This window comes from Myxocyprinus asiaticus, chromosome 49, assembly GCF_019703515.2.
Source record: "Myxocyprinus asiaticus isolate MX2 ecotype Aquarium Trade chromosome 49, UBuf_Myxa_2, whole genome shotgun sequence".
In the NCBI taxonomy this organism is placed as follows: Eukaryota; Metazoa; Chordata; class Actinopteri; order Cypriniformes; family Catostomidae; genus Myxocyprinus; species Myxocyprinus asiaticus.
Genome location: NC_059392.1, coordinates 1,989,149 through 2,006,811, shown reverse-complemented (window position 1 = coordinate 2,006,811; position 17,663 = coordinate 1,989,149). Strand labels below are relative to the sequence as shown.

The following is a 17,663-nucleotide window of genomic DNA, read 5'->3' as shown; positions in this document are numbered from 1 at the left end:
AGTTAGAATGTAAATCTGATCTTTTTAAGATGTTTAGCAGATGTTAATTAGATCTTGATGCTTTCCAGATGAAACGATCTAAAACAGACATCTCGGAGATGTACGTGTGCTATCTGGGTTGCTTTTGGAGGACGGAACGTAACTTGAACAAACTTTGAAAAAAGAAATCCATTTACTTAGCCCCATCCCAGATAGCACACGTACATCTCCGAGATGTCTGTTTTAGATCGTTTCATCTGGAAAGCATCACGATCTAATTAACATCTGCTAAACATCTTAAAAAGAACAGATTTACAATCTAAATCATAAACATCTCAAAGACATCTGCTGAAGGTCTTATTGACATCTGAGACATAAATATTGGCATACAGTACATCTCATAAATGTATTGATAAGTAAACAATGTAAATAAAATACTGTAAACACATCAAATAGACGTCTGGGTGATGTAAGCGTGCTATCAGTGATCTGATGCATTTTAATGTAAAATAATCTCTCGTAAGGAAAAATGTTCTGCTTTGGAGGCCGTTGGTGCTAAGAAACGTTTAAGGTGCAATATTAAAAACCAAAAAGCAACATAGATCCAGTACGGAGCAGCCATTACGATATACGATTAAAGAGCAAGGCAGGTAGGCTTCCATCCAGAATTCAGAATGTATAAACACAATATGCAGCTTGCTTAACTGTACTTGCATTGAAATAAATAAAATTCAGTATGCGTACAGTGTATTATTAGAGAGAAACTCACTCTAGACCTTCAAGAGAACCAAAAAAACATTTGTCAGATCTCATTTTGTTGCCAAGTAGGCTTATGCACATGCTTTGAGATTGTTTACCCCAAAATGAACATTCTTTCATTATTGATTGTCTTTAAAAGTCCATATTATCTCTCTCTCTCTCTTTAAACTACGGTTCATATTGACCCCCGCTTGTTATCGTCTTCAAGGGGGAAAAAATCAGATGAGTAAATAAAGACAAAACTTTAATTTTTGGGGTAAATAGTTCCATTACTAGTGCAAGAAACTCTTTTCTAACCAACATCTGAGATGTTGGACCTATTTCAATTTCTTAAAATGTCTTAGTGATTGTTTGACACATTCGATTTAAATAAAATTCTAATGATTGGATCCTGCAGTGAAATTGTCCCATGCCCCATACGTCACATTGTAAAGCACTTTTGTTCATCTGAATTTCATCGATCACAAATGCAGATAAAGAAAAGCTAAAATACATCACATTTTATACAGCAGATGTTTCGAAAAAGCTTGAGAGTATTTTGTGCCTTCATAGTCTTTAATGTAACACCGCTTCCATGCTGTTTGTGGATTGTTTGGCGTAGTTAAAGGTGAGTGTCTTCCTCTTGGTTGTCGTCCTCCTCTTTCCCGGGCTTGTTGACGAGCACCTGCCAACCGCTCCCGCCATCCCCGCCAGCCGTCACCCCATTGGCGCTGTGTTTCTTCTCCTGCATCTCTGATTGGCTGTCGCTAGTGACGTCCAGTGTGGGGTTGTCATGGCAACCGTTTTCCACAAAGTGGAGCTCTTCACCTCGCGACTTGAGAAACAGCACACAAACGCACAGAGAGAAATCGAAATTAATTTGGAAATTGATTTTTTTAAAATGGAGAGGTTAGTGTCATATGTTATTGCGGCACGGTAACTCTTTCATAGCTCTGAAGACTTTAAGGAATATTCCGGTTTGAATACAAGTTGAGCTCAATCGACAGCATTTGTGGCATGATTCGAACTCCGAATATTCCTGTACGGGGTTCTCAGTTATGATTCATCGACTTTGAGATGTTTCACCTCAAATTACACAAATGAGTCTTGAATTGTTGAAATACAGTAAGAGTATAGAGCTATAAAAATGTATGTGTTGAAAGCATAGCTCAGATAAAATGGTTTCAGGAGAATTTGATGAGAAATGCTTGAGTTCATATTGAAATCACTGACTTTTGATTGAAGACTTGGGTGTCTTCAAAAGTCTCCATTGAATTTTATGGCTGTCAAGGAAAACAAATCCTATCAAAAGAGATCTCATTGGTGCTTATCATTTGTAATTATACCTACCATGTTTTTGAGTTTGGGTATACGGCGCTGCCAGCAGATATAGACGATTCCAGAAGCGATTATAAGCACGCACACCGATCCGATGATCACTAGAACCACAAACAGCTTCCCGTAGTCACTGCGAGTCTGACTGGACCTGGAGTGGCATGTGCTTACACTGGAATAATTCTGGATGCCAATCTGAGTTTAAAAAGAAATAATTCCTTTTGTCCCTGCTACATAAATCGGTCATCACTTTCAATGCTATATTTCAAATGAGTTTTCTTTGTATGAATATCTGACCTCATATAGGCCTCTCCTGATTTCTCCCAGCATTGACAGCACATCTTTCGGGGGGATGATTTCTTTGGTCAAAAGACATTATGAAGAGTAAAACAGTCTAAAATTACTGGGGGGAAAAATCCATCAATTTTAGTTTAAGAACAGAGTGTGTGAATCTTACTAATTATATTATTGTTAGGACAATTAAGCACATTTCCACCCCAAATTTTCCTTATCATAATGCCACAATAAATAAATACATTTTGCATAAAAAATAAAAAAATGTTCCAATTTATACAACAGACCAATATCTTTTTTATCAGCTTACAGTAATGATAATTATGTTGGAGAAATGCAACTAACTGTCATGAAAATGATGCCACAATGCAAAAACTCTGATAAAAGTCATTTCTTTCAACTGACTTTGGGATAAAATGTGTTTTGGACACGTTCTTGAGAGATTTCGTAAGATACAACATCTCACTAATGTACGAAACAGATATCTGCGAGATCGTACGTGATATTTTTATCCTCAAAATGGTGTGAAATGAAAAGCCTCTAAATTAGAAACACCTCTTAAATACAATGACAAAGGACCTGGGTAAGTGGGATATATATATATGTATATGCATGCGTATTTAGCTATAATATAGGGACAAATATGTCCTAAGAAGTGAGCTAAATCAAACAAAATTTCCCTTTGAGGACAAAATATAAGACAAAACAATCTATAAAGAAATTATAAGGTTTGTTACTCTTTTTGGATTGGGTGTGGATTGATGTGTCAGTAATTTATGAGTGTGTGTTACCCTGTTCGCTAGCTAATGTCATTAGAAGCTGGTGGTCTTCTTGAGAAGGTTTGCTGAGGAATATGAGCCAGGACCCTTGTGGGGTGTTCATCTTTCTGGAAAAGGTGCTTTCCAGCAATTCCAGGAGTCTGTCTCCACTCTCCATACGAAACTCATCCTGCAACAAACAACCCATCGCTAAAATGTTGCATTCTCCTGGAATATTGGTAACATCTGTAAAACAAATAGTGTTAACATGAGGACTTTTTTGTTTGTTTTGTGTCGCACCTAGGTCAGATGAAATATTAGAAAGTACTAAACATAAACATTAAGGTTGTCAATTTTAACTTGACACAGCATCTTAAAAACTTGGCACTCATGGCGCGAGATGCTGAGAAAACAGCGAGCTGTGACGCAGCGCCCAAACACGTCAATCTATTTATGTAGATATACAGAATACGGATGGTATATATAGTACTGTATATATACAACTTATAGACCAACATTTAAAAAAATAGTACGAATGGAAATGAAACCTACCTCAGTCTACCTCAGACGAATTGACAACTGAACAAACGTGATTGCAAAATGGATTGCTGTGGACCGTTGGCCAGAGATAGACTTATGTTTTATGAAATGGGAATAAAACAAACCTCATTTGGACTTTTAAAGACACTTTTTGTCTTTGTGTGATTTACTTGCCTGCCACAATAATGTAATGCCTTTAAATGGTTTCCATTTGGGGACTTTTCCGAGCAAATATTGATTTGCTACACGTATCATGCAAGTAATTCAATTATATTCTTAAATCGATTGACAGCCCCACTAAACATATTTAATTTGGATATCTTCCACACAATGTGGGGCTTAATATAGCTTTGGGAATTTGCAGGAGATCACAGTAATGGACTCGAGAGCTGCCAGACAAACAATGGACCTGACAACCTCTTCAAATAAATTATTGTTTAAGACTATGTTTAGGCCTTCTATTTGCCCCCAAAAACCTCAGTAATTATGTAGAATTCATCTGTCCAGAAACACACACACATCACAATGTTTTTTCAGGCCATTGATACCATTCGCTGAGTCATCCAGAGAGAGAGAGAGAGAGACAGATAGACCGTCTGCATCTCGTTTAAAATCTATCTGATCAATGGCTCTGCATTGCAGCTCGGGTTCAAATCGTTCCATTGCACAAGACGGTGTGAGTTTAGGGAACAGCTGTTGAAATGCCAGCGGGGGAACGTTTTCTGTGATCATGCTGCAATTTCATGGCATTTGAGCGTTACCGTGGCAACAGACAACTGGCTTCCAGGGTATATGAGCAAGAGTGTAGTTAATACTGAGAAATGAGAATGAGAGATAAAGGGATACAATAGTTCACCCAAAAATGACTCATGTTATTCCAAACCTGGGTGAACTATCCCTCAAAGTATCCGATTTTTTTTCGTCTTTTTTGTACTGTAAGGGCTGAATCCGAGAGCATTGTTATGTCTGATAAAACAAATGTGCTCTAATCTCAACAGTGTGTCATTGTTTGTTCTGAGAGTCGTTAGCTGTGCAGTCAGCATGTTTCTCAAACAGCGATCTTCATGCACAGTTCTGTCGCAGTACGTAAACCAGGCTCTGAATGTTACATACACCTTAATTAAGAGTCTCATATTTCAGTGGAAAATAATAAAACATTTGAGTCTTTGTCCACATGTTTACAGCTCTCATCTATATTTGAACGGCGTTTATCTCCATTGAAAATGAAACGTTTCTAAAAGTCTCTCCATTACCGCATACTTCACAAAAACAATGACGTCAGCAAATGGAAGGGATTAGTGTGGACGTGGCCTTAGGCCATAAACATGCACTATGATAGTACATAAACGCAAACACAAGCTCGATTTCACATGCTGTTGCGTTGTAAAAAGTATCAGAACGCAATTAATTAATTCCTTACATTTATATAGCACTTTTCTAGGCACTCAAAGCACTTTACATAGTATAGAGGAATCTCCTCAACCACCGCCAGTGTGCAGCATCCACCTGGATGATGCAATGGCAGCCATAGTGCGCCAGAACTCCCACCACACACCAGCTATTGGTGGAGAGTAGAGTTATAGAGCCAATTCATGGATGGGGATTATTAGGAGGCCATGATTGAGAAGGGCTATGGGGGAAATTTGGCCAAATTTCCACAGAGAGTCAGGACCTCGGTTTAACATCTCATCCGAAAGACGGTGCCTTTTTACAGTATAGTGTCCCCGTCACATACTGCGGCATTAGGACCCACACAGACCAAAGGGTGAGCACCCCCTGCTGGCCTACCTAATACCCAATTAATAATGGAACAAGCTTTAGCAAATATTAGCACGACTAAGTGCTGACACTGCGTTGCCCACGCATTTGCGTCAGAGTTTGCATACTTTTGTTGAGTATGTTATTGGCCAAAGATTAAAAAATAATAAGTGACATAAGTATGTAGACATTTTTGGACAGCGTTTAAAAAAAATGACACTCACGCAGTCAAAGTTGTCAGACATGTTGAGGACAATGTAGCCCTTCCCTGCAAGGTTGCTCCAGTCAACACAAATCACCTACACAGAGAGAAAAATTGTAAAATACATTTGCAAGTATACATCATGGTAGTATTTGCTGTGTTTAATAATTTATGCTGAATGACCGAAACAAATAATTGAGAGCATTTACACGCACAACATGAAATGGTTTTCCTTTTGGATTTATTTGTCTTTTTGTTTTTGTACCTGCTCTGTCTCCTGGGACACCTCAGAGTCATGAAGTTCAGTTTCTGTGAGATATTCAGTGCCACCATGCCGAAGCTCTGCCCCCTCCTCATCTTCAGCTGTGGTGGGTGGTGCCGCCTGCCAGGTGGTCTCGGTGAAGACCACGGGCGGCAGGTCTGATGGTGAGGGCGAGGGCCCGGTTGTGAGGGGCGTCAGGTACCGCCATTCGTCCTCATCCGGTTCAGTTGGAAAAACCACCAACTCTTCATCATTACCCTCCTCTTCCTCTTCCTCCGAATCATCCGGGTGGGGTTCATCAGGTTGCAGGGGCCCTCGGCTCGGCAGGGGCCCCACTTCAGGGGCCGTGGGTGCTTGAGTGACTACACGGCCCCTCTCGTCATCAAACGGGTCTTCAGATCCGAGGTGCCAGTCAGGTCCAGCTGTGGCGTCTGGGTCGCTCTGACGGTCGAGTCTGCGAGTGGGCGAAGCCACGGTGGAGGGGGCGTGGTCTGCAGCAGCTGTGGTTGATAGGTGGATGGAGGGGTGGAGGGCAAAACCGCTCGATTCGGAATCGCTCTCCCACTGCTCCGGATCCAAAGATTCGGCCGTGGGGACAAAAAACGAGGAAGAGGAGTTGATCTCAGTGGGGTTTGAGCTGAAAGATAGGGAGGCAGAGGAGGAGGAAGGGGGTTTGGGCGATGAAACACTGAAATCTATGAAGAAAGAGAGAAAAATACAGGATGATGTAACGTTATGACAGAGACCAAAATAAAATACACACAATAAAGATGCGATTTTTTACGAAATGGTCTACAAGTCATAGTATAGCATAGTATTGTATAACATAGTAGTGAAGTATGTAGTATAGTATGGTATAGCCATGTAATATAGTATAGAATAGTATAGTATGATATAGCAGTATAGTATAGAATAGTATAGTATGATATAGCAGTATAGTATAGAATAGTGTAGTAGAGTATCATATGGCAGAGATTATGGTAATATTGTATGGTATGGTGTAGTGCAGTAGAGTGGTGTAGTATTGTATAATTTAGACTAGTATAGTGTAGTATAGTATCATATGTTATAGTGTAGTATAGTATGGTAAAGTATGATATAGCATATTATGGTATAACAGTATAGTATAGAATAGTGTAGTATAGTATAATATGGCATAGAGTAGAGTATGGTATAGTGCAGTAGAGTGGTGTAGTATATTGTAGACTAGTATAGTATCATACAGTATATACATTAGTAGTATTGTTTGTTATAGAATATAGTATAGTATGGTATATTAGTGTAGTATAGAATTTTGTAGTGTAGTATAGTTTAATACGGTATAGAGTAGTGCAGTATAGTATGGTATAGTGCAGTATAGGGTAGAGTGGTGTAAAATAGTATGGTGTAGTGTAGTATAGTACAGTATAGCATAGTACAGTATAACATTGTATAGTATAGCATAACATATGCAAATGGTGTAGAAAAGTATTGTATAATATCAAATATTACACTTGTATTAGTAGACAAGTATATCAAAGTACAATACTGAATACCTAAGCATAGCATAGTATACAATTCTATACTCTAAACCATTTTTGCTATACAATACAATGCAATACAACACTATTATACACTATTTTTGAACTTTAGTGTACTGTGCTATGTTATACAATACTGTGACATACTTTCATGGTAAATGATCCACAAGTCATAGTATAGTACTGTATAATATAGTAGTGAAGTATGTAGTATAGTATAATATGTAATAGTGTAGTATGGTATGGTATAGTGCAGTAGAGTGGTGTAGTATAGTATAGTGAAGATTAGTATAGTGTAGTATATTATCGTATGGTATAGTGTAGTTTAGTATGGTATAGAATAGAATAGTATGGTATATTAGTGTAGTATGTAGTGTAGTGTGTTATAGTATACTATGGCATAGAGTAGTGTACTATACTATGTAATACTATACGTTTAGTTGTGTCTAAGTATAATAGGCTGTGGCATGAATAAGAAGGTATATTGTTGTATAAGTATAGCATGGTATAGTATTGTAGTGTAGCATTGCATAGTATAGTATCGAGTAATGTGGCATTTAGCATAGCACAGCACAGTAGAGGATGGTGCAAATATAGTATAAGTACAGTAGAGTATAGTATAGTATGGTAGGGTGTGGTATAGGTCTTATTAATCTTTCTTGAGTTTCTTGAGTCCAGCAGATTTGAGCAGCTGCACTGCAGTACTGCACCTGCGTCTGGCACTAACACACACTTTAGGGAGTAAAGGGCTCTCTATCACAGCGTAATTATTCATGAGAAAAACACATGCTCACACACTGACACACACTGTAATGAACAAAGCTATTGTCTACTGTCAGCAGGAGACACATGCTCTGTGTCAAAACCAAGTATGCTCTGTAGACAGCATTTTAAGGCATGATTGACACACGACAAAAGGTAGGCAGCACGAATATGATGGCAAAATTTCAGTTTGGATAATGCCTTGGAAAGTTGCTTCCTATGCAGACAGCAGACTGTGAGGCAGCTCACAAGTTTTTGGAACAGATCCAGAGAAAGAGAGCGGATATGTCTGAACTTTTTCAAGAAAATGATCATAGAGTGGATATAATAAAAATAGCTGCGTACCAGAGACCGTATGGCATGCTTTGGCACATTCCTCCAGCGACAGGAAGTTATTGAGATTTTCTTTGCAGCCTCCAAACAAGAACTTTTCGCACTTTTTAGTGACGCCGTTAAAGTACCAGCGAGGGAATGAAGCACGGCATGGTCCGACCTTCATCGGCATCAGACAGCGATCTGAGGATAAGAAACGACAGATAGACGTGCTTATACATGGTTAGTGAATATGTTGAAATCATCCGAAACCTGCTGTGTGTTTGCAGGGTGTTACAGAATAACTGAGCTAAAAAGAATAAATAAAACAATTGCCACAACTGAGCTGTCTCCTTTTCCTCTCTCTCTTTCTCTCCGAAATCAAACTGCATTTCATGGCAGAGTCTGTGAGCTGACATCCACCACAGAAAATCTCTATTTCACACTCCTCACAGCAGAAACTGGGTGAACAGCACTGTTCTTTTCCTTGTCTTACACACGCACGCAAGAAACAGGCCACTGCGGTGGAAGCACCGTTAGCGAGCTACCAGGTGAACTAAAAATAAGACCTGTTTCAGGCACGTTAATTCCCAGGCGTTGTTGTGTAGAGAGAGCTTGAAATGTGTGCAGTTTTATTTCCACGACTAACTGCTGCAAAACACATTCACAAACACAAGACAGACAGTAGAAATGTCGACAAAACTGTTTAAGCCATCAAAATGCTAATCATCAAAAACATGGTGAAAAATCATGTGGGACGGTAGGTGTCGAGGAAATGACGCACCATATTGAGTCCTAAAAGCCGCTATTCACACCACTTTACACCTTTAACTGCTGTTTTGACAGTCAAGTCATTTTTTGCTGGGTAAATGACTGTGTTGAGACCATCTGTGCTAACTACAGCTCATTATACCAAAGACTGACCCAATCTCCCAGTCGAAACGATGCCATTTAAACATGGTTTGTATTTGTGAATAAAAGTGGTGTTGAATATATTATGTCTCGGGGTATATACTTGGCTTATCCAATCAGTATTCAAAGTCTGAACTTTAGTAATTTTCATAATATTCGTTTTAGTGTTTTGAGTTTTTTGTTTACGCTAATAGACACTATAACACGTCTCGTGTTTTTAGGTAGAGTATGATTCGCACCTTAAGCTCAGCTAACCAGACGGCTAACATTTCTTTCTCTTTCTCAACTTTCATGGCATCCGGTTCAGAACCGCTTTCCTTGGTCTCACCTTGAGCATCCCACTGCTGGAATGGCTTGGCATTCTTACTATCTTCACTGTCTTCACTGAAGAACCCAGAGCTCTCCTGAGAACTGTCCATCAATCCAGGCTTTCGTTCTTTGGAGGCCTTCTCATGTTCCTCAAAGCCCACAGGAACATCCAGAACCGGCCTGTGGGATCGGAGAGGACTAGGGAGGAGTACTGGACCAGCACTCAGAATCTCTGAACTTACCAAAACCAGAAGAACAGAACCTGAATGGAAGAAGGAAAGAGAGAAAACAGTTTTTCACCAGGTGGATTTTTCAGGTGGTTTCTCAGCAGGAAAGACTTGTCATTTATCTTTTGAAAAACCAAGATAGGCCCAAACCGCATAGTAAACAATCCATTCTGCAAATGGATCTATATTAATAGCTTCAACCGTGACAGATGGTTTCTAGGACGTTTAGATCCATCAAGCATCCATCCACCAACGCCCCAATGGGCTTCAACCACATATGGTCCTATATCATGACAGCTTAACGTTGTGTCTCAAACCAACTGGTCTGATCTTTCCTCGCCCTACCAGGTCACCAGAGGATTAGTGTTAGATTTAGCACTGGACAGCCCAAATGGTGACAACTGAAGTGCGATCTGCAACTACACTTTCAGCTATGAACCACAGAGCCAAGATGCCATTTTTAAGCCACTTACACAGTTCTCCAAGTCTGACATGGGTTTCGTTTTTATTCATGAAGCAGTTAAATAAAACATATTCTCTAGCAAGGCACGGTTTAATTTAGGAGACCAGCAGAGAATGTTTCAGAGACTGTGGTACTATATTTAGCGAGTCTGTGATTGTGCGGTAATTAACAGGGCAAAAAAAAAAAATGGGAACATCCAGCTCCAATTTATGATTTGATCAATTTCACTTTCTGGATATGTTCCAGTGGTTTTGGAGACACTGTTTGACCAGGAAACTCAAGCCATGTAATGCTGCAGAGACTCCCAGAATTCCACAATGGGATACTAATACTGAGGCCACGTCCACACCTTTACATTTTCATTTGAAAACACATTAATTTTGCCAGGTTTACACCTTTCATCCACAATAGAATGCTGTTTTCCTCCATCGAAAAACAAAGCAATTTGAAAATGCTCTCCATTACCGCATACTTTGTAAATGATGCCATTCGAAAACTGAAAACCGAGCTTTCAATCTGAATCTTGTTGTTTGTGTTGGATAGCAAAGCCAGAAACATATGATGGATGTTTTTTGATTTTGGCACCATTCTGAGTAAACTCTAGAGAGTGTTGTGTGTGAAAATCCCAGGAGATCATCAGTTACAGAAATACTCAAACCAGCCCACCTGGCACCAACAGTCATGCCATGGTCAAAATCACTAAGATCAAATTTTTTCCCCATTCTGATGGTTGATGTGAACATTAATTGAAGCTCCTGACCCGTATCTGAAATATTTATATGCATTGCACTTACGATTATAACCATACGACTGGCTGATTAGATAATCGCATGGATATGTAGGTGAACAGGTGTTCCTAATAAAGTGCTCAGTGGGTGTAGTTACAGTATGTTGTTATTCAGGTAGCTAGCTATAAACATATCAACAGCTTAACTAACTTTAACTGACTTCCTTGGCAAGTTCTCTTCAAACTGTTGCACCGCCATTACCGTATTTGACCTAACAGAGAAAACTGACTGTAGAAGAAGACAGTTTAAACTAATGCCAACTATAGCATCCCTTGTGGCAACGCTGGGAATGCAATGTGTACTTGCGTCACATTGCAAATTACAGTCTGACACATTTTGGAGCACTATGGTGCTCAAAGTCGAGGTTGCGTAGCTGAATGAGTTTATGTTGACATACTTGTGTAGTGTATGTTTTGTATGGATGCTAAAAACAATCAAATCGTTAAATTAATAATTAAATCACTAAATAAATCAATAAATGTCCCTTGCATTTTAGCACTAGTTTGTGTCCATTTTCATTTTACCATTGTCTTTGGGTTGATTTTTTTTTTTCTCCCATTTTCTCCCCAATTTGGAATGCCCAATTCCCAATGCGCTCTAAGTCCTCGTGGTGGCGTAGTGACTCGCCTCAATCCGGGTGGCGGAGGACGAATCTCAGTTGCCTATCTTATCACGTGGCTTGTTGAGCGTTACTGCGGAGACATAGCACGTGTGGAGGCTTCACGCTATTCTCCGCAGCATCCACGCACAACTCATCACGCACCCCACCGAGAGCCACATTATAGCGACCACGAGGAGGTCTCGTGTGACTCTACCCTCCCTAGCAACTGGGCCAATTTGGTTGCTTAGGAGACCTGGCTGGAGTCACTCAGCACGCCCTGGATTCCTACTTTGATATCAACCCAAAGATAATGGTAAAAAGATCCATAGTTGGCCATCCACAGTTTTGAGCCTTAACCTCCATGTAAAATTGTTCCATACACATTGCTTCAGAACACACAGAGCAATAGTTTCACTCTGAATTACATTTATCCTGTTTGGAGCTTGACAGTCCCCATCCATTTTCATTGTATGGCAAAGATTAGCTTGGACAAAGGAACGAAAATCATACAGACACCATGATTTTCGACGATGGTTCTCTATTCTTCCTAAGCATCTTCCATTCAGTTAACCAGTCCAAGTGTGAATGGTCTGAATATCCATACCTTCCTGCTATATAGTATCCCAAAAACAGTATGCCAATGGAGTACTATGTCAGAATCCTCAGTGAACCGTGAGTTCGAGAAGTGCATCCTTCATCAAATACAGTATTGTGACAGTACGCTATTTCAACCTAATCTAAAGGAGTTTCTGTCCTTAGAAAGCATCGGTACTCCAGTAGGTCTCATTAATTATGGTTGACGCTATCTTCCCCTCAGTGGACTCGCAACTTGTGACCTTGATTTAAACAGCGAATGAAAATGTCAATTTGCAGACGGCCAAACCTAAACACTGTCTATCTCTAAGGATGTGCGCCTTGGCCTTCTGCCTTAAAGATGCTCCTGAAGTTTTGTTAGATGGTACATTAAACATAAAACCTAATGTTTCTTAAAATGACTCCGTGGCACCAAAAACAGCCTGTGATTTGTGATTAGCTTTGGGAGAAAATGAGTTGGCTTAACCACATGAAACACTAGAAGATTAAGAGATCTAGAAACTAGAAGACAAAGAGATTTGACGGTAAATTCCTAATGCAGTATATCTGCAGAAGGACACAACTATAAAGAGGAAATATCTTACTAAAGACAAAGTAACAGTGTTTGCACTCTTTAGGGAAATTTCCTATTTCTTTCTTTTGATTTTGTGGTGAAACATGACACGTTCTTGACAGCATTCGTGAGATTCATCTTAACGTGCTATTGAGTGGCCACCTCTGCAAATGCTCAAAGTCTGAAGAATTTAATCTAGAGAAATACAGCAAAGAATTTCATGAATGTTAACATCTCACCACTGAGCTGTTCCACTCAGGTTTAATATCACTGCAGTCACAACATGTCCAGCCACCACCTGTTTCTATCTAACTGATCTTTGATGTCTTAATATAGAGCTCAGCTCATTCATCTGCTCAAGCAAAGACGCCACAATCCTCTGCCATCTGAGATAAACACAGATCTCACGTCTCAGCTATTTTACTAAATATACAGTATGAGCCATTCAGCCAGCATTGAGATCTGACTCTCTGAAAGAAACAAGCAATCCTTAGAGCAAATCTGAACACAGAACAAGAGCATTTTATCAACTACAGGCACTTTTATGTTCCAGGGTTGATTTCTATTTAAACTAGGCCTAATAGATTTCAACTTTTGTCTTGTAAACCTTTTTTAAACAAAGAAAAATCAACTCAAACTCATCTAAAAATATACACATATATATATATATATATTATAGTAGCTATGTAATTAGCCTTGGCCAGACAAATGAATTGTCCATTTTATTCTAAAAATGGTTGAACTATAATTTCCACCACAGAATGAATGACGTTTCAAGATGTGATAGAAATGACATGCGTTCATGACAGGTCATGGGGAGTTTAAAAGAAATGGCAGAATTCTCCTGTGATCCATGTTTGTCCACTGTTGGACATAATTAGGAGACAAATTAACGTTTTAAGGGAGTTTATATGGAAGCCAGATCCTGCCCAAGGTAAAAGTAATTCTAACTTTGATCTCACAATTGTGACTTTATTTCTCGCAATTTCGAACTTTACATCTGGCTATTTCAACTTCATATCGCAATTGCGGCTTTCTATCTTGCAGTTTTGACTTTATATCTCACAATTGCAACTTCATCACAATTGACTTTATATCTTGCAATTTTATATTATCGCAAATGCGATTAAAATTTCACAAATTTTTGCAATTTATTTTAAATCTAGCAATTCTGACTCCAGCCGGGTCTCCTAAGCAACCAAACTGGCCCTTTTGCTAGGGAGGGTAGAGTCACATGGGGTAACCTCCTCGTGGTCGCTATAATGTGGTTCGTTCTCGGTGGGGCATGTGGTGAGTTGTGCGTGGATGCCGCGGTGGATGGCGTGAAGCCTCCACACACGCTATATCTCCGCGGTAATGCGCTCAACATGCCACGTGATAAGATGCGAGGATTGACCGTCTCAGCGCGGAGGCAGCTGAGATTCGTCCTCCGCCACTCGGACTGAGGCGAGTCACTACGCCACCATGAGGACTTAGAGCGCATTGGGAATTGGGCATTCCAAATTGGGGAGAAAAAAAATAAAATTAAAATTAAAATCTAGCAATTCCGACTTTATATTATCGCAATTGCAATTATTTCTCACAACTGACTTCATATCTGGCTATTTCAAATTTATATTGCAATTGTGACTTTAAATAGCAGTTGTGGCTTTATATTTCACAATTTCGACTTTATATCTCACAATTGAGACTATTTTTCACAATTGTGAATTTATATCTTGCGATTTCAAGTATATTTCTCACAATTGTGATTATTTTTCACAATTGTGACTATTTCTCGCAACTGACTTTATATCTAGCAAATTCAACTTTATATTATCGCAACTGCGATTATTTTTCACAATTGTGTCTTAAATTCTCACAATTGATTTTATATCCAGCTTTTTCGCATTTATATCGCAAATGTGACTTTATATTTCACAATTCGACTTTATATCTCACAATTGCGATTATTCTCACAATTGCAACTTTATCGCAATTGACATTTTATCTAGCAAATCCACCTTTATATTATCGCAATTGCAATTCTCACAATTGCAACTTTATTTCTTGCAAATTACTTAATATCTGGCTATTTCAAATTTATATTGCAACTGTGACTTTATATAGCAGTTGTGGCTTTATTTTTCACAATTTCGAATTTATAGCTCGCAATTGAGACTATTTTTTACAGTTGCAACTTTATTTCTCACAACTGACTTTACATCTAGCAATTCCAAATTTATATGATTGCAACTGCGATTATTTCTGACAATTGTGACTTAAATTCTCGCAGTTGACTGTATCTGGCAATTTCTAATTTATATCGCATATGTGACTTTATACCTTGCAATTGCAGCTTTATATTTCACAATTTCAACTTTATATCTCGCAATCATGACTATTTTCCACAACTGTGACTTTATCTTTCAATTTCAACTTTATATCTTGCAATTTCAAGTTTATTTCTCGCAATTGAATTTATATCTAGGAAATTCAACTTAATATCATCGCAATTGTGATTATTTCTCACAACTGTAACTTAAATTCTCACAACTGACTTTATATCTGGCTATTTCACATTTACAGTATATCGCAATTGTGACTATATCTCGTAACTGCGGCTTCACATTTCACAATTTCACCTTTATATCTCGCAACTGTGACTTTATATCTTGCAGTTTCGACTTTATATCTCACAATTTCAAGTTTATTTCTCAAAATTGCTATTATTTTTTCAATTGTTACTATATCCCGCAATTTCTGCTTTAAATCTCACAATTTCGACTTTAAATTATCGCAATTGCATTTATTTCCCACAATTGTGACTATTTTGCAATTGCCACTATATCTATACTATTTTGAGTTTATATCTTGCAACTTTGAGTCTGTATCTCACAACTGCAACTTTATTTCTTTCAATTGCGAAATATACCCCCATGATTACGAGATGGGATTAAGCTACCATACGTTAATTTTCTAGAAGTTCACAAGAGCAGCTATAAATGGCATGATTCTTAAATCCACAAACCCACCAATGCAAATGCCTCTCTATGAAAACTTGGCCCAATTTAAAGTGACTTTATACTCTGAATTCATACTGTTGTTAATTAATTCTCGGCCCCGTGGCATCAGTGTCTCCTCAAAGTCTCTCAAAAAAAACACATCTCAAACGAGCAGCTTGCGTCAAGACGGGGCTCAACGTCAGGATAAATGCTGATTTCACCTGACCTGAATGGGTTTCTGGGCTGTGCCCGCTCATATTGCAGCAGTGCTTGTTGGTGTAGGTGGCATAGAGTGTTAGCAGTCAGATTAATAGTCTATAAAACAGTGCTTGCTGGTCTGTGGTACCCATTACTGCTGGAGAGGGCAATATAGTGCATTCAGATACAGTGGTATTTACATTGTTCTTCAAGGTACTTCATATAATACCACCGTATTTGTCCAAAACATGGTATCACCATGGTACTTGGTACCATATACCAATATACCATGGTACTGAATGATTACAATATGCATACATGATTTTGACACTGCACTTGGCTTAAGCCTGCATATGTGCAGTCAATCAGACTAAACAAATGTGACCTGTCATTGTTGCGTCTGCTCATCGGTCTGGCTTTTGACCAGCACAATCTGTCAGCCAAACCAATCTGTGTCCATAACAACTGCAAAATGTTCTCTTCACAGTTCCATGATGAATCATGCTGAAAATCCAGACTGGATCTGAATACATCAAGCTCTCTCCCAACATTGGGAGGAAAAAAGGGGCGTGTGCCGAGATCTGCTCTTTACCTGATCAACAACACAAACAAAACCACAAATATTGTGATTGACTGGTATGACTTCATACAAAATATAGGGGTTGATAACTTGCATATCACAACAGATCACTAATGATCAACTCTGAATGCCTTTTTCACCCAAGATGACAGTAAAAGTCTTGCATCTTGCATATTAGGACACAATATTGAACAGTATAATCAAGCCTTGTGTTTACTGTTACATTTTTATTAATTTAAGATCAAATTACAGCATGCACTCTTAATATATGTCATTATATTAGTCATTATTGAAACAAATGAAATGCATAAATAGCTGACTATACATAAATAATATGCATTTAATGTTTCATATGCATATTAAATGTTGTACATAAATCAGATAAGTATAAAATTATTGTAATACATTTATATTACCAACTGAAGTGTTGAGACTACACAATGAACTCACCGAACATCAGGCACTGGAAACACGCGACTGACATGTCTGCAGCTTTAAAGATGATCGTCGTGAGCAATAACTCGTCAGTATTTCAGCACAGGTCGCTCATATGAGCATCATAAATGACTTACTGACCTCAATGTGCGCTATAGACACTGACGCACTGAATGAATTTGCAGTGAATATTGGGGATTTGGAGATGCAGTAAGGCGACAGTGATTCAGGGTCCTAAACACCGTCGTTTCTTATATGTCGTTGTCTCTATTTACGCAGTTATAGCGACGCGACAAAACTAGAATGAAGCTCAAGCATGGAATGTCGACGTCAGAACCCAGTCGACCAATCATAACACTTACATTTTCATCATCTAGTCCTTAACACTTGTGCGACCTTCGGGACATTTTTTAAATTTTTTTTATTTATAATTTTGTCTGTGTTAATGCCAACAGCATAAATTTAACCAATGGAGGAATTTTGATATTTCAACCTCAGTTCCTAAAATACATCTATAATACACTGTGTACACAAAATAGTTACACTCAGGACCTTCCGG

At 38.7% G+C, this 17,663-nt stretch overlaps 1 protein-coding gene across 2 annotated transcripts; it reads right to left on the bottom strand.

Annotated features, from left to right (window-relative positions):
• Positions 1 to 334: 334 nt before the first annotated feature.
• Positions 335 to 17,325, bottom strand: LOC127438310 (podocalyxin-like protein 2). 2 transcript variants are annotated; one of them, XM_051693809.1, is made up of 9 exons: positions 17,120 to 17,324; positions 9,701 to 9,943; positions 8,494 to 8,664; positions 5,870 to 6,561; positions 5,627 to 5,701; positions 3,138 to 3,294; positions 2,350 to 2,411; positions 2,068 to 2,247; positions 335 to 1,552 (listed from the first exon to the last, which is right to left on the bottom strand). In XM_051693809.1, exons 1-9 carry the CDS (start codon positions 17,151 to 17,153, stop codon positions 1,340 to 1,342), a joined length of 1,827 nt encoding a protein of 608 aa, XP_051549769.1. In that variant the 5' UTR covers positions 17,154 to 17,324; the 3' UTR covers positions 335 to 1,339. The 2 variants fall into 2 exon arrangements, with proteins under 2 accessions (XP_051549769.1, XP_051549771.1); XM_051693811.1 differs by lacking the exon at positions 8,494 to 8,664 and having other exon boundaries at positions 17,120 to 17,325.
• Between the last annotated feature and the right edge of the window lie 338 nt (positions 17,326 to 17,663).

Bases quoted from the DNA above. Each gene is read 5' to 3' on its own strand.
- LOC127438310 (XM_051693809.1), bottom strand. From the start codon at position 17,153: ATGTCAGTCGCGTGTTTCCAGTGCCTGATGTTCG. The intron at 9,944-17,119 runs GTGAGTTCATTG...TCTTCCATTCAG, and splicing joins TTTCCAGTGCCTGATGTTCG to GTTCTGTTCTTCTGGTTTTG. The intron at 8,665-9,700 runs GTGAGACCAAGG...TCTTATCCTCAG, and splicing joins CCAGCAGTGGGATGCTCAAG to ATCGCTGTCTGATGCCGATG.